Source organism: Sorex araneus, chromosome 2 (assembly GCF_027595985.1).
Source record: "Sorex araneus isolate mSorAra2 chromosome 2, mSorAra2.pri, whole genome shotgun sequence".
Lineage (NCBI taxonomy): Eukaryota > Metazoa > Chordata > Mammalia > Eulipotyphla > Soricidae > Sorex > Sorex araneus.
This window is the reverse complement of record NC_073303.1, coordinates 122974340-122992377: the sequence shown is the minus strand read 5'-3', so window position 1 is coordinate 122992377 and position 18038 is coordinate 122974340. Positions and strand designations below refer to the sequence as shown.

The window sequence follows — 18038 nt, the reverse complement described above, 5'->3', positions numbered from 1 at the left end:
CAAAATGGTGCTGACGTCTGCTTTCCGTGAGCCCGAGAGCCCGTAGCTCTGATGCTGGGACACGGTCAGGTAATGCTGTGACTGGCCTCTCAGGGTTTCCAGACCTCTGCAGATTTGCTCTGCATCCTTATCCCAGCATAGCTTGGATCCAGGGAGAGGGCAGCCTAATGGGGGATGGGGTAGGTGAGTGTTGGCATTCTCAGCAGGTAATGTGGACAGTGTTTATGCGGGTATTTGGGTGCCTATTTTCTCACCCAGCTCCCAGTAAGTCTGTATCTGCTGGACTGAATTTGCCAGCTTTTAGCATCGTGTCAGGCCTATTCTAGATATTTTTCGAAAACTGTAGGAGTGAATACACGATTAATGAATTTGTATTAAAAGTTATTTGCACATCTATGATCAATTGGAGTCTTATGGTCTAAATTAATTTTTATGGTAAATTGCAGCTCCATCCAAGTCTGCCTACTAATACTGAAGGTAGCATTAATCATTTTGTGGTGCACAATAGCTATGTTTTATTCAGTGGTGAGTTGGTAAGTGCCAACCACTGGTTCTCTATAAGACAACACTCAATTTTGTGACATTTTCCAATGCACATTGCTCCACTGAGGGCAGAGCCAGGAGGAAATGTGCTCAATTGAGGATGCTCTGAAAACTGGTCCAGAATACCTTTGAAACTGTTTGAGGCTTACTGATGCATGGCTCTTCATACAAGACAGTGCTAGTGATACATGGCCATTTGGCCATTAGAAAAGCACAGATTAATTCAGGTAATACTGTCAACTGTACAGAATAATCTCAAGACATTTCTGTCTCCCGTCATTCTGGGCCTAGGTCCCCTCTAATGAAGCCATGTGTGGTGGGTCCGAGTAGCTCTCTCTTCCCTTCTCCCCCTCCTCTTTCAATCCCACTAAGGATTTTTGTGAATTGAAACATGCTAATAGTGACACACTTGGGTCATTTGGGAGTGTTCCTCCTCTTAATGTTGCTATATTATTTTGGTAAATTTGACTTATTTAGAACTAAAGGTAATCCTTTATAATTTTGAATTTGATATGTCATCATAATCTGAGTGTACATGTTTCTTGAGAATTGTGAGTATGAGCACAGCTAAAGAACGGGCTTTCTAAGCTTGCTCCCTTCTAGGCAGATGACGTATCTTTCCGAGATTTTTAACAGCATTCATAATGATACATTAGCTGTTAAAATGACTGGTCAGAGGGTGCAGTTAACAAAAGTCCTGCTATTTTTGGCCTCAAATGAGTTAGATTTTGATCCAGGAACAGGGAATTCACCTCTAACAGCCATCATTTCATGGCCAGTGGGTGAAGAGTCGCCTCACAGGAGGTGTGTGCTTAGTGCTCGCAGCACTTCCTTCTCAGCCAGTAAGTCAAGTTGCTGTGCGTGCTCCTTGCTGTGGTGCATTAGGGCTACTGAGCTGGAAGCAGCTGGACCAAGAGTGGGAGGAGGAAGAAGGGAAAGATGAACTGGATTCTTTTTTTTTTTTTTTTTTTTAAAGACACAATATTTTATTTTTAAATTTTTTAAATTTATTTTTAATTAGTGAATCACCGTGAAGGTACAGTTACAGATTTATACATTTTCATGCTGATGTTTCCCTCATAAAATGTTCGAGAACCCATCCCTTCACCAGTGCCCATTCTCCACCACCAATAAACCCAGCATCCCTCCCACCCCCCCATCCCATCTCCCCCAACCCCACCCTGCCACTGTGGCAGGGTATTCCCTTTTGTTCTCTCTCTCTAATAAGGTGTTGTGGTTTGCAATAGGGGTGTTGAGTGGCCATTGTGTTCAGTCTCTAGTCTAGATTCAGCATGCATCACCCTTCCCCCGCATGGCCTCCAACCACATTTTACTTGGTGTTCCCTTCTCTATCTGAGTTGTCCTCTCCCCAAAATGTGAGGCCAGCTTCCAAGCCATGGAGTCCTGGTACTTATTTCTACTATTCTTGGGTGTTAGTCTCCTACTCTGTTATTCTATATTCCACAGATGAGTGCAATCTTTCTATGTCTGTCTCTTTCTTTCTGACTCATTTCACTTAGCATGATACTTTCCATGCTGATCCACTTAAATGCAAGGTTCATCACCAGTATTCCATTATATAGATGTACCAAAGTTTCTTCAACCAGTCATCTGTTCTAGGGCACTCGGGTTTTTTCCAGATTCTGGCTATTGTAAATAGTGCTGTGATGAACATATAAGTGCAGATGTCACTTCAACTATACTTTTTTGCTTCTCTGGGATATAGTCCCAGCAGTGGTATTGCTGGGTCAAATGGGAGCTCAATTTCTAATTTTTTGGGAATCTAAATACACAATATTTTATACAAGTCTTTTATTCTCCATCCTATTCCTCTCTCCTGGATGAATTTAGTAGGTCAGCTGGAGCTCTGTTGAAGTTTCTTACTAGTTGAATAAGCATGGCACAGGACAACAAAGATTAGTCTTCTCTCCAGGGCACAATGCTATCAATGTAGTACCCATAGTGAGCACCTAAAGAATGTATGGATTGAAAAAAAACATGCTCGGGGCTGGAGTGATAGTACAGAGGGTAGGGCTTTTGCCTTGCACGTGGCTGACCTGCGTTCGATTCCCAGCATCCATATCATCCCCTGAGCACCACCAGGAGTAATTCCTGAGTGCATGAGCCAGGAGTAACCCTTGTGCATTGCTGGGTGTGACCCAAAAAAAGAAAAAAAGAAAAACCATGCTGTTTGCCAGTCAAACATTTTTGCTCTGAATCTGACACTGTAATATATACATTGTGGAACTGGTCTGGAGAGATAGTACACCGGGTAGAGTACTTGGCTTGCACATGGCTGAGTAGGGTTTGATCCACAGCATCCCATATGATCTTCCAAGCACCATCAAGAGTGATTCTGAGTGCAGAGCCAGGAGTAAACCCTGAGGATCTCTGGGTATGGCCCAATCCCCACCCCAGAAAAAAATACATTGTGGAATTAATAAAATCCCTCCTCATGATAGATCTTTGATCATATTTGATGACTGATATTGAAAGATAAAACTCATTTTTTTAAGTGCAGTTTTTCCCTCCCCACTTTCAAATCCTTGTTGTCATGACTAGTAGTTACATAAGTTGGTTGTAGTGTCACACACTACTAAGTCCCAGAGATTATACACTTTTATTGTAGCACTGGGGATCCCAATGGCATGCTGGGGTACACTTAATATGTGGTCAGTGCTGGGAATTGAACTCATAGTCTTAGGCCTAAAAGGTACTTTACTGCTGAGCCACATCCCTGGATCCCCAAGGATGAACTGGATTCTTGAGTAGTGTGAAAGGGCCTCAGTCTAGTCAAAAGGCCCCCTGGTGGGCAGTGTAGGGAGTATGGGAAAGGTGTCAGTTTGATGTCAGTGGGCCCCAGTGGTGACTTGTGAAGCAGGGAGGAGAAAGATGGTCAATTTTTTCCCCATCTGCCTCTGTCACCTGGGTCCCTTTGGGAAGACTAGGACTAGTAAAGTCTGCGATGAGTCCCTCCTTGGCATGGGCCAGAGCCCAGCCAGCCCCACCAGGTGGCTGTCAGGCCACACCTGAAATCTGCTTGGTCTTCTAGACACAGGAGTTGATCACCACCCAATTTCTCGGGGAGCCACCGACTCAGGTTGGTGCGAGGATTTGCTCTTTGTAGGAAAAGAGATGCCAGTTCCAGGCCTTACCCAGGGTCTTCGGGGTTCTTATCTTGCCTTGCAGAGAAGAATTTCAGGAGTAGAAAAGTAGTGAAGTAAAATAGATTTTATTTGGAGGTTTTGAAGGGAAGGAAGAAGAGAAGGTGGGAGAGAGTGGAGAGTAATGTGTTCAAGAGAGAACCTGAGCTTCTCCAAGGATGGAGAGACCCCTACACACATCCCAGCATTAGGCATGAAAGCATGAAAGTACACATCTCAAGAGGGGAGGTGTGGGCGACACTTGTGCTCAGGTACCATATGTGCTTGGCCACATGGGCACAAACAACACATGGGCTGGGCAGCATATGTGTGCCCTTCCTTTGTTCAAGATGGCCTTTACAGGATTTCTCCAACCTGCCCCATGTGGGGCTTCTACCTAGGTAAAAGTCCATTGCTAAGGAGGTTGCCTAGAGGGGTTGGGAGTGGTGATGGTCTTCTTTGAAATTCCTTTTCTGGCCTTTTGTTTCTGCAGGAGCTTCTCTGAATCTGTTGCTGTGGATAGGTGAGGGTCTTATCAGGCCTTAGTTCCTGTTTTTTTTTTTTCTGTTTTCTGCAAGGTGGGCTTTTGCCATTGCATTGGAGGGGGCCTTCCCTATCTGCCTACATCAAGTAGGTATGAGCTGGGATCAGACGCCACTCTGCGGGCCTTACACTCATGTTTCTTTCTTTCATAGCCACTGGGGTTCATTGGCGGGAAGGACAGGGCCCAGAGTGCTTCCATGTCTTCTCATTTGGACTAGATAAATGGTACCATGTACCATTACTGGTTCACCTGAGCTCATGGCTTCTTTGGGACTTTGCTCAATGTTCTGATAAGAGTAGCACACTCATAACCAACTCAGCAGAGTGAGGTGGGACTCTTTGCTTACACCAGAGTTTTTTCTCTAACTGGATCAAACCTCACCCACCCTGCCCAACCCCCAAACAAATCAAAACAAAATAAAACAAAACCCAGAACACAGCAATACTAGTTTCTGGATCCCTGCAGAATAATTGCATCTGTGTGGAATAGGGCCTGAAAATCAGCCTCAGGTGAATTCTCAAATTATTCTGCTGTCCTAGAGTTTCTTGAGAAACTCTCCTCTAGAACGTGGTTTTCAACTGCCAGTTCATGCAGCTGTAGGAAGGCTGGTCTCACATCATCTCATCTCAGCATATGCTTTACCTCTGGTTATTTATAGTTGTGGGTTCATCGACTGGTACACAATACAGGGGCCTGTCTGCAAGGTGTGAAAACGTTTAAGAAGCTGCTGTAGCAGAGGGTGAATAATATACTTGCGCTGTGACAAATAATGACTCTCTGACATATGGTATCTGTGGAGGATAGTGAATGGACAAGAGGCTGATGGGCTCATGACTCCTTTTTTGCCTCACTAGGCACAGAAGAATGTGGCTCATTCCAGATGGATTCATGACATAGTCATATATTCACTCTAGAACATAAACTGTGATTTGTTTAAAATCAGGAAGGGGCCTGGTGACATGCACATGGTTCAGTCTGTGGCACCAAAAAAATTAAGTAAAAGAGAGAAGCTGAAATTCACTCTATATTCATTTTCACATTCTGTTCTTCCAGCAGTGTGCCTTTCACTCTCCGAGAATGAAGGTGCTGCAGTACCTGTGTTTGTCACAAGGTGGCAGAGAAAGGCTGTAGATTTTAGTTGACTTTTTTTTTTTTTAATATTGATTGTTTGCTATATCTGTATTTCTTGTGTATTCAACCAAAAGAAGTTTGAACTCTAGTTTCTAGAAAATTTGAGCGAGATATTTTTATTTTGATAGTAAAAATGCTTTCTTATTTACTTTGGAAAACACGTTAGGTGTTGGGAGGCTAGCACAAAGGGCTTGGAGTGCTTGTTTGGCCCCAGTATCTCATCACATCCCAGGCACTGACTTGGGGGTGGTTTTGGTGGGCCCCAGCACCACTCGGTCCCAGTAGACCGCATCACTGGACATCACCGCATCATTGGAACATCTTGCCTGCATAGCCAGGCTGCATATCTCCTTGAGTGGCCTCGGGACACCACCAAGCTCTGCTTGGCACTCCCCTCCCCCCAAAGGCACAGATATTAAAGTTATTGCTGAATCACTCTTTTGAAATAAAAAATCCTATATATCAGTGTATAAATCAATGCAAATCAAGAATATGAAATCTCCTGTTATTTTCCTTTGAAGGGCACCAAATGAGTTTGCGTTAGTATGCATATAAAGCTCTTATATATCAATGTATAAATCAATGCAAATCAAGAGTATAAAATATCCTATTATTTTACTTTGAAGGGCATCAAAATGACTGAGTTAACATGCATTAAAAGATCTTATTATTCTGTTTTTCGCACAGGGTGGGAAGTGGCTTTACCCAGCAGTGCTTAGAGCTTACCCCTGGCTGTACACTCAGGGATCACTAGTGGTGGGGCTCAGGGGACCATATGAAGTGCCAGGGATCTAACCCAGGCCAGTTTCATGCAAGGCAAGTGCCTTACCCATTGTACTGTTTCTTCAGCCTCCAGAGGTCTTATTATTCTATGATTTATAAAGTCTTATTATGCAAATAGATGATACAGATCTTGCCTTCAATAAACTGCAGAATTAGTTGGAGAAAAAAATGCACTTGAATTTCAGAGAACAAAGAGATAAAAATTATCATATACAGTGGTGTATAATAGTGGCTATATAAAAACATAAACTGGACTAATTGGCAGTTAAGCGAAACTTATGAATGATATTTTGTAAGAAATTGTTCTTACTGATGTTATCTAAGTGACTAAACTATGAGAACAAATGTTTAGTGATTCAGTGAGCTATGTAAGATGTACCATGTGGCAAAACAAAATAGAAAAGACCTTAATTATAAACTCATCATTTATTTCAAATACTTTTTTTGTTTCTAATTACTTGAAAGGATTTTTCAGAAGAGCTTGAAGGTTTTCTAGTTACACAGATGTTAGGCACAGTGTTCTGAGATTGCTGGTGTCTGAAAAACATTTCTATTAAAGAAATCAAGTGTAGGACCAGGAGGAGGTGAGGTACTCGCTTTGCATGTACTGACCTAAGTTAAATCCCTGGCACTGTAATAGTCCCTCAGCTCTGGTGGGCTCAGTCCTGAGCTCAGAGGCAGGAATATCCCCTACATGCTCCCAAAAGAACAAAACACAATGAAAGCTAAATAGGGCCTGGGGAGAGGTAAAAGGGGACTTGCTGCTTAATGGATGTAGATTTTGAGTTTTATAAGATGGACATATTTTGGAGATCTTTTTCATAGTGATGTGAAATGTGTACCTAAAAATAATTAAAATGATAAATACGATGTGTTTTTAGCAGTTTCCTTCAGCCGATAATGAGCAACCATATTGCTCATATTTTTTATCTGGAGAATTAATAAAATCTTAAACAGGTTTTATTGGATTAATAATATACCATGCTTTGTGCAAAGGCATGAAACATAAATTATTTATAATCTTAAGCTCTTAAAACAATACAGGAAAGAAATCTTATCCCTATTTCCATATTTTATATGTGAAAAAAAATTTAAAGATTAGATTTTGTATGTTGTTGAAGGTTGTAAATTTTTTTTTGGATGTTGCTATTTAAACAAAGTCTTTCTAAATCTATTTTCTGTATTATACATGTCCAAATAATTTAAATCAAAATCGGAAATATAAGTAAACAGTGAGAAATTCTCTTTCTAATTTGGTATTTCTACTATCAGCATGCTTTGTAATTTTATTGAAATTATTTTGATAAAATTAAAACAGAAGATATGTGTCTCAATGAATGGCATTTGTCTAATTTGTATTCTAATTCCAGAAAGGATACTGATATGTTTTTCATTGATATGAATTTTTGTTTCACTTTTTGTTTAACTTTGGAACCACTAATATCTTTTCCCTGTGTATTCGTGTGCAGGTTATGTGGGTATGTAATTTGTGCCGAAAACAACAAGAAATCCTCACTAAATCAGGAGCATGGTTTTATAATAGTGGATCTAATACATCACAGCAACCAGATCCAAAGGTTCTTCGAGGACTGAGGAATGAGGAGGCGCCTCAGGAGAAGAAAGCAAAGCTTCACGAACAGGCCCAGTTCCAAGGACCCTCAGGTGACTTATCTGTACCTGCAGTGGAGAAAAGTCGATCTCATGGGCTCACAAGACAGGATTCTATTAAAAATGGGTCAGGAATGAAGCACCAAATTGCCAGTGACATAGCTTCAGACAGGTAAACATTTTGTTTAATCTTTAGGTAAACATTATTTTTAATCTTCATTCCAAACAGAAATCAAAATACATGAAATGTTTAGGCAACAATGCGTTGTCTAAATGTAATGGAGGTATCCATATGCTTTTTATATATGCTGCAGGTAATGTTCAGAACTTTAGCTATTATAGGCTCGAGAAACCATAGGGTTTTTAGGTGATTAGATTGATTTTCTATAATAAACATGTGAAACAAACCAGGGCACTTAAATTGGTTACTGCTCCAGGAAAGACCACTGGGAAGAGAGCACCGGGAATGGAGAAGGATGGTTTTAATGCCTTTTGATCGGTTGGATTAATGGGACAATATGGAAGGGGATTAAGATGGTCAATGATGTCTCCATGGGTCTGACCTGGAGCTGAAGGGTGAAGAGTTTTTCCAAGCAGGTAAAATACAAATGAAAACAGATATCCTTCTAGGCTGTTTCTGTTATTGTTGCTTCAGTAACTCTCAGTTCTGTGTACTTCCGTGAGGAGTGTGTTAGCCTTTTATAAATAAATAGAGTTTATGTGCCTTATAGTTCCTATCTTTGAAGAGGGAGAAAATTAAACTTTTATGGAGAGATAGTTTCTCTATCTCATATTCCTCATTTTTAAATGAAAAATTAAAGAAAAATGTCTGGTCTTTACAGTTTCTAGTGTTCAGAAGTAGTAGATACATTTCTGTGTGAATAAGTACAGTCATTTATAGAAGAACAAATACCATCTTTACTTATAAGATGAGGTTTCTGAGCACTTAGTTAACAGGTAAGTTATCTGGGGTATACTTTAGATGGTGCCTAAACTCATTATTCCAACATGTTACTATGTTTTGGGCAAGTAATAAAATTATGACTGTACCAGTTTTTTGAAAACCAGAAAAGTTAATTAATGTAATCCTGGATTTTGGTAAAATGATGGTTATCCGATGTCTGTAATATTATCAACACTTTTCAGTAAAACCTCAGGAACCAAAGACTTTTTTATGTTGCAGAATTATCTTACATTGAATTTTACCTTTTGCACATGTGATTTGAGTATCAGTAGGTTACTTGGAAACAATTCCAGGTACTGATAGGAGAGTAGAAGAGTGTTTTGTTTTGTTTAAAGAGGACCCCCAACCCCACCATGTTGGTCATTTTCAGGATCATTATTCATTATTCTTTGGATAACTGTGACCTGATCTTACCAGTCCTTCTGGGAGACTGGGTAGAATAGCTTCAATATTGTCCCATAGAATGGGTAAGGAGCCCTGGGGCTTTATTCATAATTCTCCTTTAGTACTGACTTAAGGTTGCTTCTGGGCATATTAACTCTCTGGAACCCACTGTCCAAGCCCTCTCTCCTCCCTTCCCTCCCCATTATGAGTTTTTGAACCATACCTAGCATTACTCTTGGTGTGGTCCTCAGGAGACCTTGGAAGATTGACCCCAGGACCCTGCATTCAGAGCTTGCCTCCAGCCTGTGAAATCTGCTCCCTTTCCTCTACTTAAAAAAAATCTTTAGTAAAACAAACATTAACTAGTGAGAGAAAAGAAGTAGTACAGTTACCTGCTTTTAACAGTTAATGAGGCATTCTAAGAAATTTAGTTTCAAAAAAAGAGTATCTTATAGGTTTTATAGATTTTTGAATGCTTCTACATTTCACTGCTTCAGTGATGATACTTAATGAAGGCATTGAGAGGCATCATTATGATTTTGCATGGAATTTTAATTATGTAAGAGTGAAATAGTGGCAAAATGTCATAGGACTCAGTTTTATCCCAGTGCATCTTGACTGAAGGTGAAAAATGTTACCAAGAGTAACATTGATGAGAAGAATTTGAATATTAACCAGTTATTCTAGATTTAACATGTGAAGTTTTAAGACAAGTTAAGTGTGATGAATATTGCCAGATTATTAATACTTATGGTCTCCCAAGTATCTCTGCGATATTTGATCATATCATAATACAGTAAGTCACATACATATAGGGGGCTGGAAAGGATGCTTAGGCGGTACAGCACCTGCCTGGCATGTGAGGTTCTGAGTTCCACCCTCAGCAATGCTCAGTTCCCTGGGCACCATGGTGTGTTGTCCTCATGTCTGCCAAAACACTGTTGTTGCCCTGCTGGCTCCAGGAACACAGCTTGGCCAGAAACTGCTATCCACCTAGTGGCCCTTTGGTATGTGGGCTGAATTCTAATGGAACAAGCACTGCCCAGTGTAGCCGTGGTTCCTATACCTACATACACCTACGTGTGTGCACACATATGTGTATATGGTTCATTTATTCCAGTATAGATACAGGGATTGGCTTCAACCTTCTAGCATAACAGCTGAAAAAAAAAACCACATGAAATATTTGAAACAGTATTTTAAAAAAAGAAACAGGGCATTGAGCAACAAAGAATTTAGTACCAGGCCATTGGGAAGATCAAATGAGGCCTATTATTGCCCCAGCGCACATAATACCTGGAGAGATTCTAGGCTGTGGCACAGAGGTGGGCAGGAGCATCCCAGAGGCCTTCCTCAGCTGAAAAGACCTGCTCCAAGAATGAGGGGACATCAGTGCAGCTGGGATTGGCCAGACATGCTAGCACATAGGAGATCAGCCTTGCAGAGGATCCCTGTGTGTGTGTTTGACAGGAAAGATTGTGCATGCATGGGAAGCACCTCCTCCAGGAGGGCTTGGGGCCATCCAACATGGTCGCTGCTCCGGTCAGCTCTTGGTGGCTAGACTAGAAAACTGCAGGATTCTTGTATCATTGGCTATAGTATGTTGTGATGCTTTACCTCAGTAGTAGGAATATTAAAATAGCTATCTTAATTGTATTCCATATAGTTAAAAGAAGTAGAGATACTAAGACACAGAAATAAATCCTAAATTGAACTCAAGATGAGATTAATAATATCTGAAACAAAAAATACATTTGGCAGAAATAATAGAAATTAAATTCTAAAGAATAAAAAAAGAACAATATATATGAAGACAAATAGAAATAATTTAAAGTGAAGCAATAAAAAAATGAGTAGTGCCATCTTTCTATGTCTGTCCCTCTCTTTCTCACTCATTTCACTTAGCATGATACTTTCCATGTTGATCCACTTATATGCAAAGTTCATGACTTCATCTTTTCTAACAGCTGCATAGTATTCCATTGTATAGATGTACCAAAGTTTCTTTAACCAGTCATCTATTCTCGGGCACTTGGGTTTTTTTCCAGATTCTTGCTATTGTAAGAAGTGCTGCGATGAACATATAAGTGCAGATGTCATTTCGACTATACTTTTTCGCTTCTCCGGGATATATTCCCAGAAGTGGTGTTGCTGGATCAAATGGAAACTCAATTTCTAATTTTTTGAGAAGTGTCCATATTGTTTTCCAAAGGGACTGAACCAGTCGGCATTCCCACCAGCAGCGTAGAAGGGTCCCTTTCTCCCCACATCCTCTCCAACAGTGGTTGCTCTTGTTCTTTTGGATGTGTGCCATTTTCTGTGGTGTGAGGTGGTATCTCATAGTTGTTTTGATCTGCATCTCCCTGATGATTAATGATGACCCCTATTGCAAACCATAACACCCAAAAGGAGAGAGAGAGAACAAAATGGAATACCATGCCACAGGGGTGGGGTGGGGTGGGGGGGAATGGAATTGGAGGGTGGGAGGGATACTGGGTTCATTGATGGTGGAGAATGGACACTGGTGGAGGGATGGGTTCTTGAACATTGTATGAGGGAAACACAAGCACGAAAATGGGTAAATTTGTAACTGTACGCTCACGGTGACTCACTAATTAAAAAAATAAATAAATTTTAAAAATAAGTAGTGCCTTAAACCAGGAGCTTTGGGATAGTTTCTACCACTTTCTAAACATGTACTTGATGTACTCAGAGAAGAGTGATCACTATGGAGTTTACTAGAGAAATTTGAGAAAGTAACAGTCAGCCATTTTCCAGTTTTCATGAAATCTGCCAAGTCATGAATCAAAGAAGTTCTCCAAACTCCAAACATAAGGAATCTGAAGAAAACTATTCCAAGGTACATTATTATCAGTTTACTTAAAATCAATAGTTAAGGAACAATCTTAAAATCAGCCAAAGGGAAAGGAGAAGTGCATGTGTGGGGGAACAGTGAGGAAAATGACAAGATTTCTTCTTGGGAACTCTGGAACTGAAAATAGGATGGAACAAAGAGCTTTACTGCAAGTTCACAAAGTAATGTGCGGGTCCTGTGATGACATGTTGTGTTCAGTGTCCAAGAGCAACCTCCCATCCTCCCTAGGCCTCCCCAGCAGCGAGACAGATGGGGGCCACAGCCTGATGGTGGAAATAGCCCATTTAATGCAGAGCTGCTAGTATACTTATAGAACATCTGAAGGGGTCAGAGGTGTAGGACTGCATGTCCGTGTGATTTACTAAGATGAAACATTCCAGCAGAGGTAATTCTCCTGGGGAGATAAACTCAAGGAGATGCTCTGTCTTGTAGGGATATCTGTATTGCTTCTCTCTTTCCTCTATAAATACATATACATATATGTACATATCAAACAATTTAGTCAAACAATTAATTCTACTTGCCATTGTTTGGATAAACACAGTAAGAGATAAAGATCCCAAAACTTAATTCTCTCCATAAATCCCAGACTGAGTCCTCAGTACAGTTCAGCTAGTCCTTTCCCATGGGGTCCTGTCTCTTAAGTCATGACAGCTTGCATCAGTACCATGCATTTCTGCTTTCTAGACTGTCCCATTTCGATGCTGGGGTAGCTTCGCCACTTGCTCGGAGTCCATCCCAGTCCCATGGCAGGACCTCCCTTTTGGGGTGTTAGGAACTACAGAAATTGGAGCTTGAGTCCAGTAATTATGACAGATGCCCAGGAGTAGATATATTTCAGATATATTTCAATCAACTCCAAATATTAGCCTTAATGTCTTTCTGTGTTTAAGGAAAGAACATTGCTCTGTTGTAAAATATGAAAAGACTGTAGGGGAAATAGAAAATCAAGTAATTCACTACAAATACAAAATCCAGAATTACCAGAAAGTTTTGGCTTGTAAGTAACCAAGGTAGACTTTAGGAACTATGACAATGAGGTGTAAAACACAAAGGAAAGGTGAAAGATACACTCAGGGGATTAGGGATGCTCACAAGAGCACTGTGAGCTTCACTGGGAGGAAAAAAAGGGGCAATTCACTGATGAAGCTTAAAACACCTAGGGTCAATATCCAACACTTTACAATTTTTTTTTCGTATTACACAAACTTTTAAGATCTAGTCTCTTACATTTGTATTATTTAAAAATTACTTCTCATTACAATTTTTTTAATTATTTAATATGAAGAGGGATCAGAGAGATGAATATTTCTTTGTGATCCACTTTTCCCCAGTGGCCCTTTTCAGTAGACTCAGAGATGTCTCTGTTTATAGAATGTTGATAGTGGACCTGGAACAAACCAACAGTACTTAGAATTTACTAAACATGGCTTACTTATGATTTAAGGACTACATATCCTAGTATGTAGTCCTTACAGTCATGACAGCCCTTTGAAACATAATTGAATCTTTTTTTTTTTGGGGGGGGGTCACACCTGGCAATGCTCAGGGGTTGCTCCTGGTTCTGCACTCAGGAATTATTTCTGGCGGTGCTGGGGGACCATATGGGATGCCAGTGATTAAACCTGGGTTGGCTGCATACAAGAAAAACGCCTTACCTGCTGTATTATTGCTCCAACTCCATAATTAAATCTTATTGAAGATGATTACTTGACTATGTGGCAAGGGAAAAATATAAAGAAGAAAGGAATAAAAAAAAGTTGCATATTTTTTAAACAAAATCAAATAATAGTTGAGAATTAACTCAAAAGAGTTAGTAAAAAGCTGAGCCTTAGGAGCAAAAAAGAACCTTAAGTTGGGAGGAAGTGATTTTACAATCTTTATCCCTAGATAAATCTTACACATTTAAGGATGTTGGTTTTGGCTGCACCTGGCTGCACTGGCTGCACTTTGGGCTTACACCTGCCTCTGAGCCTCAGGGGTCATTCTTACAGTGTTCAGAGGACCATATGAAGCAGTGAGTAGCAAACTGGGGTTGGCTGAATGCAAGGCAAGTGCCCTACCCACTGTATGGTTTCTCTGGCACTTATTAAACTTTTCAGAATATGAGACAAAACCTAAAAGGTAGCAAAGATGGCTATTTATGTATTTGGTGCCACTTGTAGTGAATTATACAAATATAAATACTTAGTGCAGGGAATGAATGAATGAAGCGGTAATGTTAATGTCTGTCATGTGATCCAAATGTCTCTTCTGCAGAATTTTGTGTCTTATTGATTAAGGAATCAATCAATAAGTAGTCTCAGAAATACATAATGCCATGTTTACATAGATTGAGTTCTTGAGAGAATTTTTATTTTTATAATGATAATATGAATTCTGAAAAACAAAGTATGTCCTTTTACATGACATTTAACACCTTTTGGGAATTCTTTTTTTGTGAAGCAAGATAGTTTTTATTGAAACTAACTTAGAAGGATATGAAAAGGAAGTGAAGAAAGTGAGGAAGAACATGTTCAAGAGGTTGCAAGAGGTTACACAGGCTAGAATGGAAAAATAGGGGGACATAGTGACAAGCAAGATATGTGTTCAAGGTGAACATGGTCTTGAAGAGGAAACAACTTTCTGAGAATTCTTTAATAGTTTGACTCAATATTTTGGTGAAGAATTAGAGTTTTTATTCCTAGCTTCAGCTAGATTAAATGAAATCACCTTCAAATATCCTTCTTTTTATTGAATTATAAATAGAATTTATAATTTTGTTTTGCCAGTTTGTCCAGGACACACCCAGCTCACATCTGTTCCCCTAGATGCTTGTATAGTTTGGCATTTGTCCTGCAGTTTTATAGGAAGCCTTTTTTTTTTTTTTACAGTCTTACAATTTATTTTATTTTTATAAAGTTATTCACAATTATTTATTACATTCAATATTACAACACTAATTCCATCACCATTACACCTTTGCACCACCATTATTTCAAATATTTCCACCACCCCCAAAGCCTGCCACTAAATAATTTATTTTGTGTTGCTTGTTATGAATACTCTGCTAAATATGATCCAAAAGTTTCCTTAGAAGAAAGTGTGTGAAGATTGTTGTATCTCACCCTGGAGCCATTAAGCCCTTTTACAAGAGGTTACTAACATGTTGTTACAGGTTGAGCCTGTGTGCAAATATATATATATTTTTGATAGAAATCAGTTGTCTTCTACTTTACACCCCATCAGATTATCAAGTGTGGTGTGTTATTATTGGTATGTCAGTAGAGTAGAGTAAGAGATGTCACACAGCTGCAAATGTAGCTGCACACTCCAGGAATTCTAAAATTTTAAATAGGGTGATGCATCTGGAATTAAATTTTTAATTGGATGGTCAGTCTTGTGATCGTAATTGACTAGATTCCTATATCACACTACTATTACATTACAGTGACAGTAACCCAGAGAATAAATTATATAAGTGGAAAATAAAGTATTTTACTGTATAATTAGGAAAAAAACTATTTTACTATATAATTTTTTAAATAAGAAAAATTAATTTGGGTTTTCTTTTAAAATATTTTTAAAAAATTATTTATTTGTTTATTTATTTGATAGTGAATCATGATGAGGTACAGTTACATACTTACAAACTTTTGTGTTTGCGTTTCAGTCATACAATGATAGAGTACTCATCACTCCATCAGTGCCCATTCTCCACCACCAATGTTCCCAGTATCCCTCCTACCACCTCCCATCCCCCCCACCCCAATTCTGTGGCAGGGCATTCCCTTTTGTTTTCTCTCTCCTTTAGGGTGCTGTGGTTTGCAATAAAGGCATTGAGTGCCCATTGTGTTCTATCTATAGTCTACATTCAGCACACATCTCCCAACCTAAGTGGGTCCTCCAAACACCCTCTACTTGGTGTTCCCTTCTCTGTCTGAGCTGTCTTTTCCCCCAGAATCTGAGGTCAGCTTATAGGAAGCAATTTAAGAAGGCTTTGCATTAAAGTGAGTTGAGTGAATTTCCTAAGATCTCCACTCTGTACTTGGAACTCCTGACACAATCCCCTAATGATCATGGAGCACATGCAGGGGTCATTATTCTTCTGGTATGGAACCAGCAGTGTTCCCCTTTGCTAAAACCTTTTAGACACAAGTGACTGACATTACTTTTTGAGGGACTGGGTGCACAATGCTTGCCGGCAAGGCAAGAGTGTGATTATCAGGCCTTGGGGTGGTGGGAAAAGAATTTATTTATTTATTTATTTTTTGCTTTTTGGGTCACATCCAGCGATGCACAGGGCTTACTTCTGGCTCTACACTCAGGAATTACTCCTGGCGGTGCTGGGGGACCATATGGGATGCTGGGAATCGAACCCCAGTTCTCTGCTTGCAAGGCAAATGCCCTGTGGCTGTGCTATCGCTCCAGCCCCCAGGTGGGAAAAGAATTTGACCTCGTTTCCTGACTTGCCTTTTGGTGAAGAGGTTAGTTCTGTGGCTCATTTTTTAGTATTTGAGATATGGTAGGCGAGGCCTGGGGGAGACCTAGAAATCAGACATCCGGCATGTGTGAAATGTGCACAGAAATAGTGATTGGCTGATATAGTCAGAGAATGCATAGAAGGAAGTCTGGTGATTTTTTTCTACACTGGGATTATCATGTTACTTCAGTATTAACTTCCAGCTCTGAATTTATTTTATTACTCAGTGATCAAGACACTTTTTAAAATAAATTCTTTCATCAGCAAGGTGTTAAACATGAAAATGCGGTTTTACTGATGAGTACGTGCTATGGCACAGAACTTTTGCCATCCACTAGGGGGCTCATATGACTATGACTGAATATAGAAAGACAAAGTGAGAAAATGTGTAGTGAAGAAGAAACATCTATTTAAAAAGCTAGTAGACTTATTTTATAGGGGACCCAAAGACATTGTCATAAACTTTCAGAAAAGAAGTTGTGTTTTACATGTCCCTCTGCAAGCTGTGACTTGTTTTTTTTTTTTTACATGAAATGACTAAAATTAATCTCAATCTCTTAAAATCTTGAGTTATTTAATTTTGTGTGCATTTAAAAAGCAAATTGTTGATTACATTAGCAGAAAAACTTTATATTGTACCAATAAGTATTGAAAATTTAAAAGCAGTACTTAGCAACTATAAGATAGTGAACACTTTCACTACAAAAGTTAGGGAGAAATTAAAAAAATTAAACAAGTTTTATGTTGGCCACGTGCAAGTCATGTATGTCTTCTTTGCTATTGTAGTTTTGGCACTATGAATGATAATTGATGCATGGTTATGCTTAAAACATAGTTGTTGAAACATTGAATGATTGGAATAATGAACTCGTTTAAGGAAAAAAGGACTTGACTTCTAAGGATATTGCCATGTCTGAAAGAACTCCAGGAGAAGAATCAGGATGGACATTTTATTTATTTATTTATTTATTTATTTATTTATTTATTTATTTTTGGTCACACCTGGCGATGCACAGGGGTTACTCCTGGCTCTTCACTCGGGAATTACCCCTGGCGGTGCTCAGGGGACCATATGGGATGCTGGGATTAGAACCCCCGTTGGCCGCGTGCAAGGCAAATGCCCTACTCGCTGTGCTATCGCTCCAGCCCCAGGATAGACATTTTAAACAGTTGGAGTTACAAGCTCAAATATTATAAACTTGATCTTAGTATCTTGTCTCTGTTTCTTAGTCTTTCTGTTCTATTCTGTGCCTCTCCAAAAGACTGTTTTGGGGCTGGAGCGATAGAACAGTGATTAGAGGACTTGCCTTGCATGAGACCATTAAGAGTTGATCCCCAGAATCCCCTGTGGTCTTCTGAGCCCCTCCTGGAGTTATGCCTGATTACAGAGCCCTGAGCACCACTGTGAGTGACCCCAAAACAAAGCAAAACAGAAAGTTGTTCTGCATGGTGGGAAAACTAAGGATCAATAGAAGTTTATTGAGTAAATGAAAGTTTTGCAAGGAATGTTTACATTGAAACTCATCATGTTATTGACATGTGTATATACTAATATACTTGGAAATATTAGTATATAATATTGTTTATAATAATTGGAAATT

The 18038-nt window shown here is 39.5% G+C and overlaps 1 protein-coding gene across 42 annotated transcripts in view; it reads left to right on the top strand.

Moving 5' to 3' along the window:
• Window positions 1-18038, top strand: part of RIMS2 (regulating synaptic membrane exocytosis 2) — a 547885-nt gene that overhangs the window by 150419 nt on the left and 379428 nt on the right. For all 42 annotated transcript variants that reach the window (XM_055125211.1, XM_055125201.1, XM_055125204.1 and 39 more), the window contains one exon: window positions 7614-7924. In XM_055125211.1, coding sequence (XP_054981186.1) covers window positions 7614-7924 — 311 coding nt within the window. The remainder of the gene's footprint in view (window positions 1-7613; window positions 7925-18038) is intronic.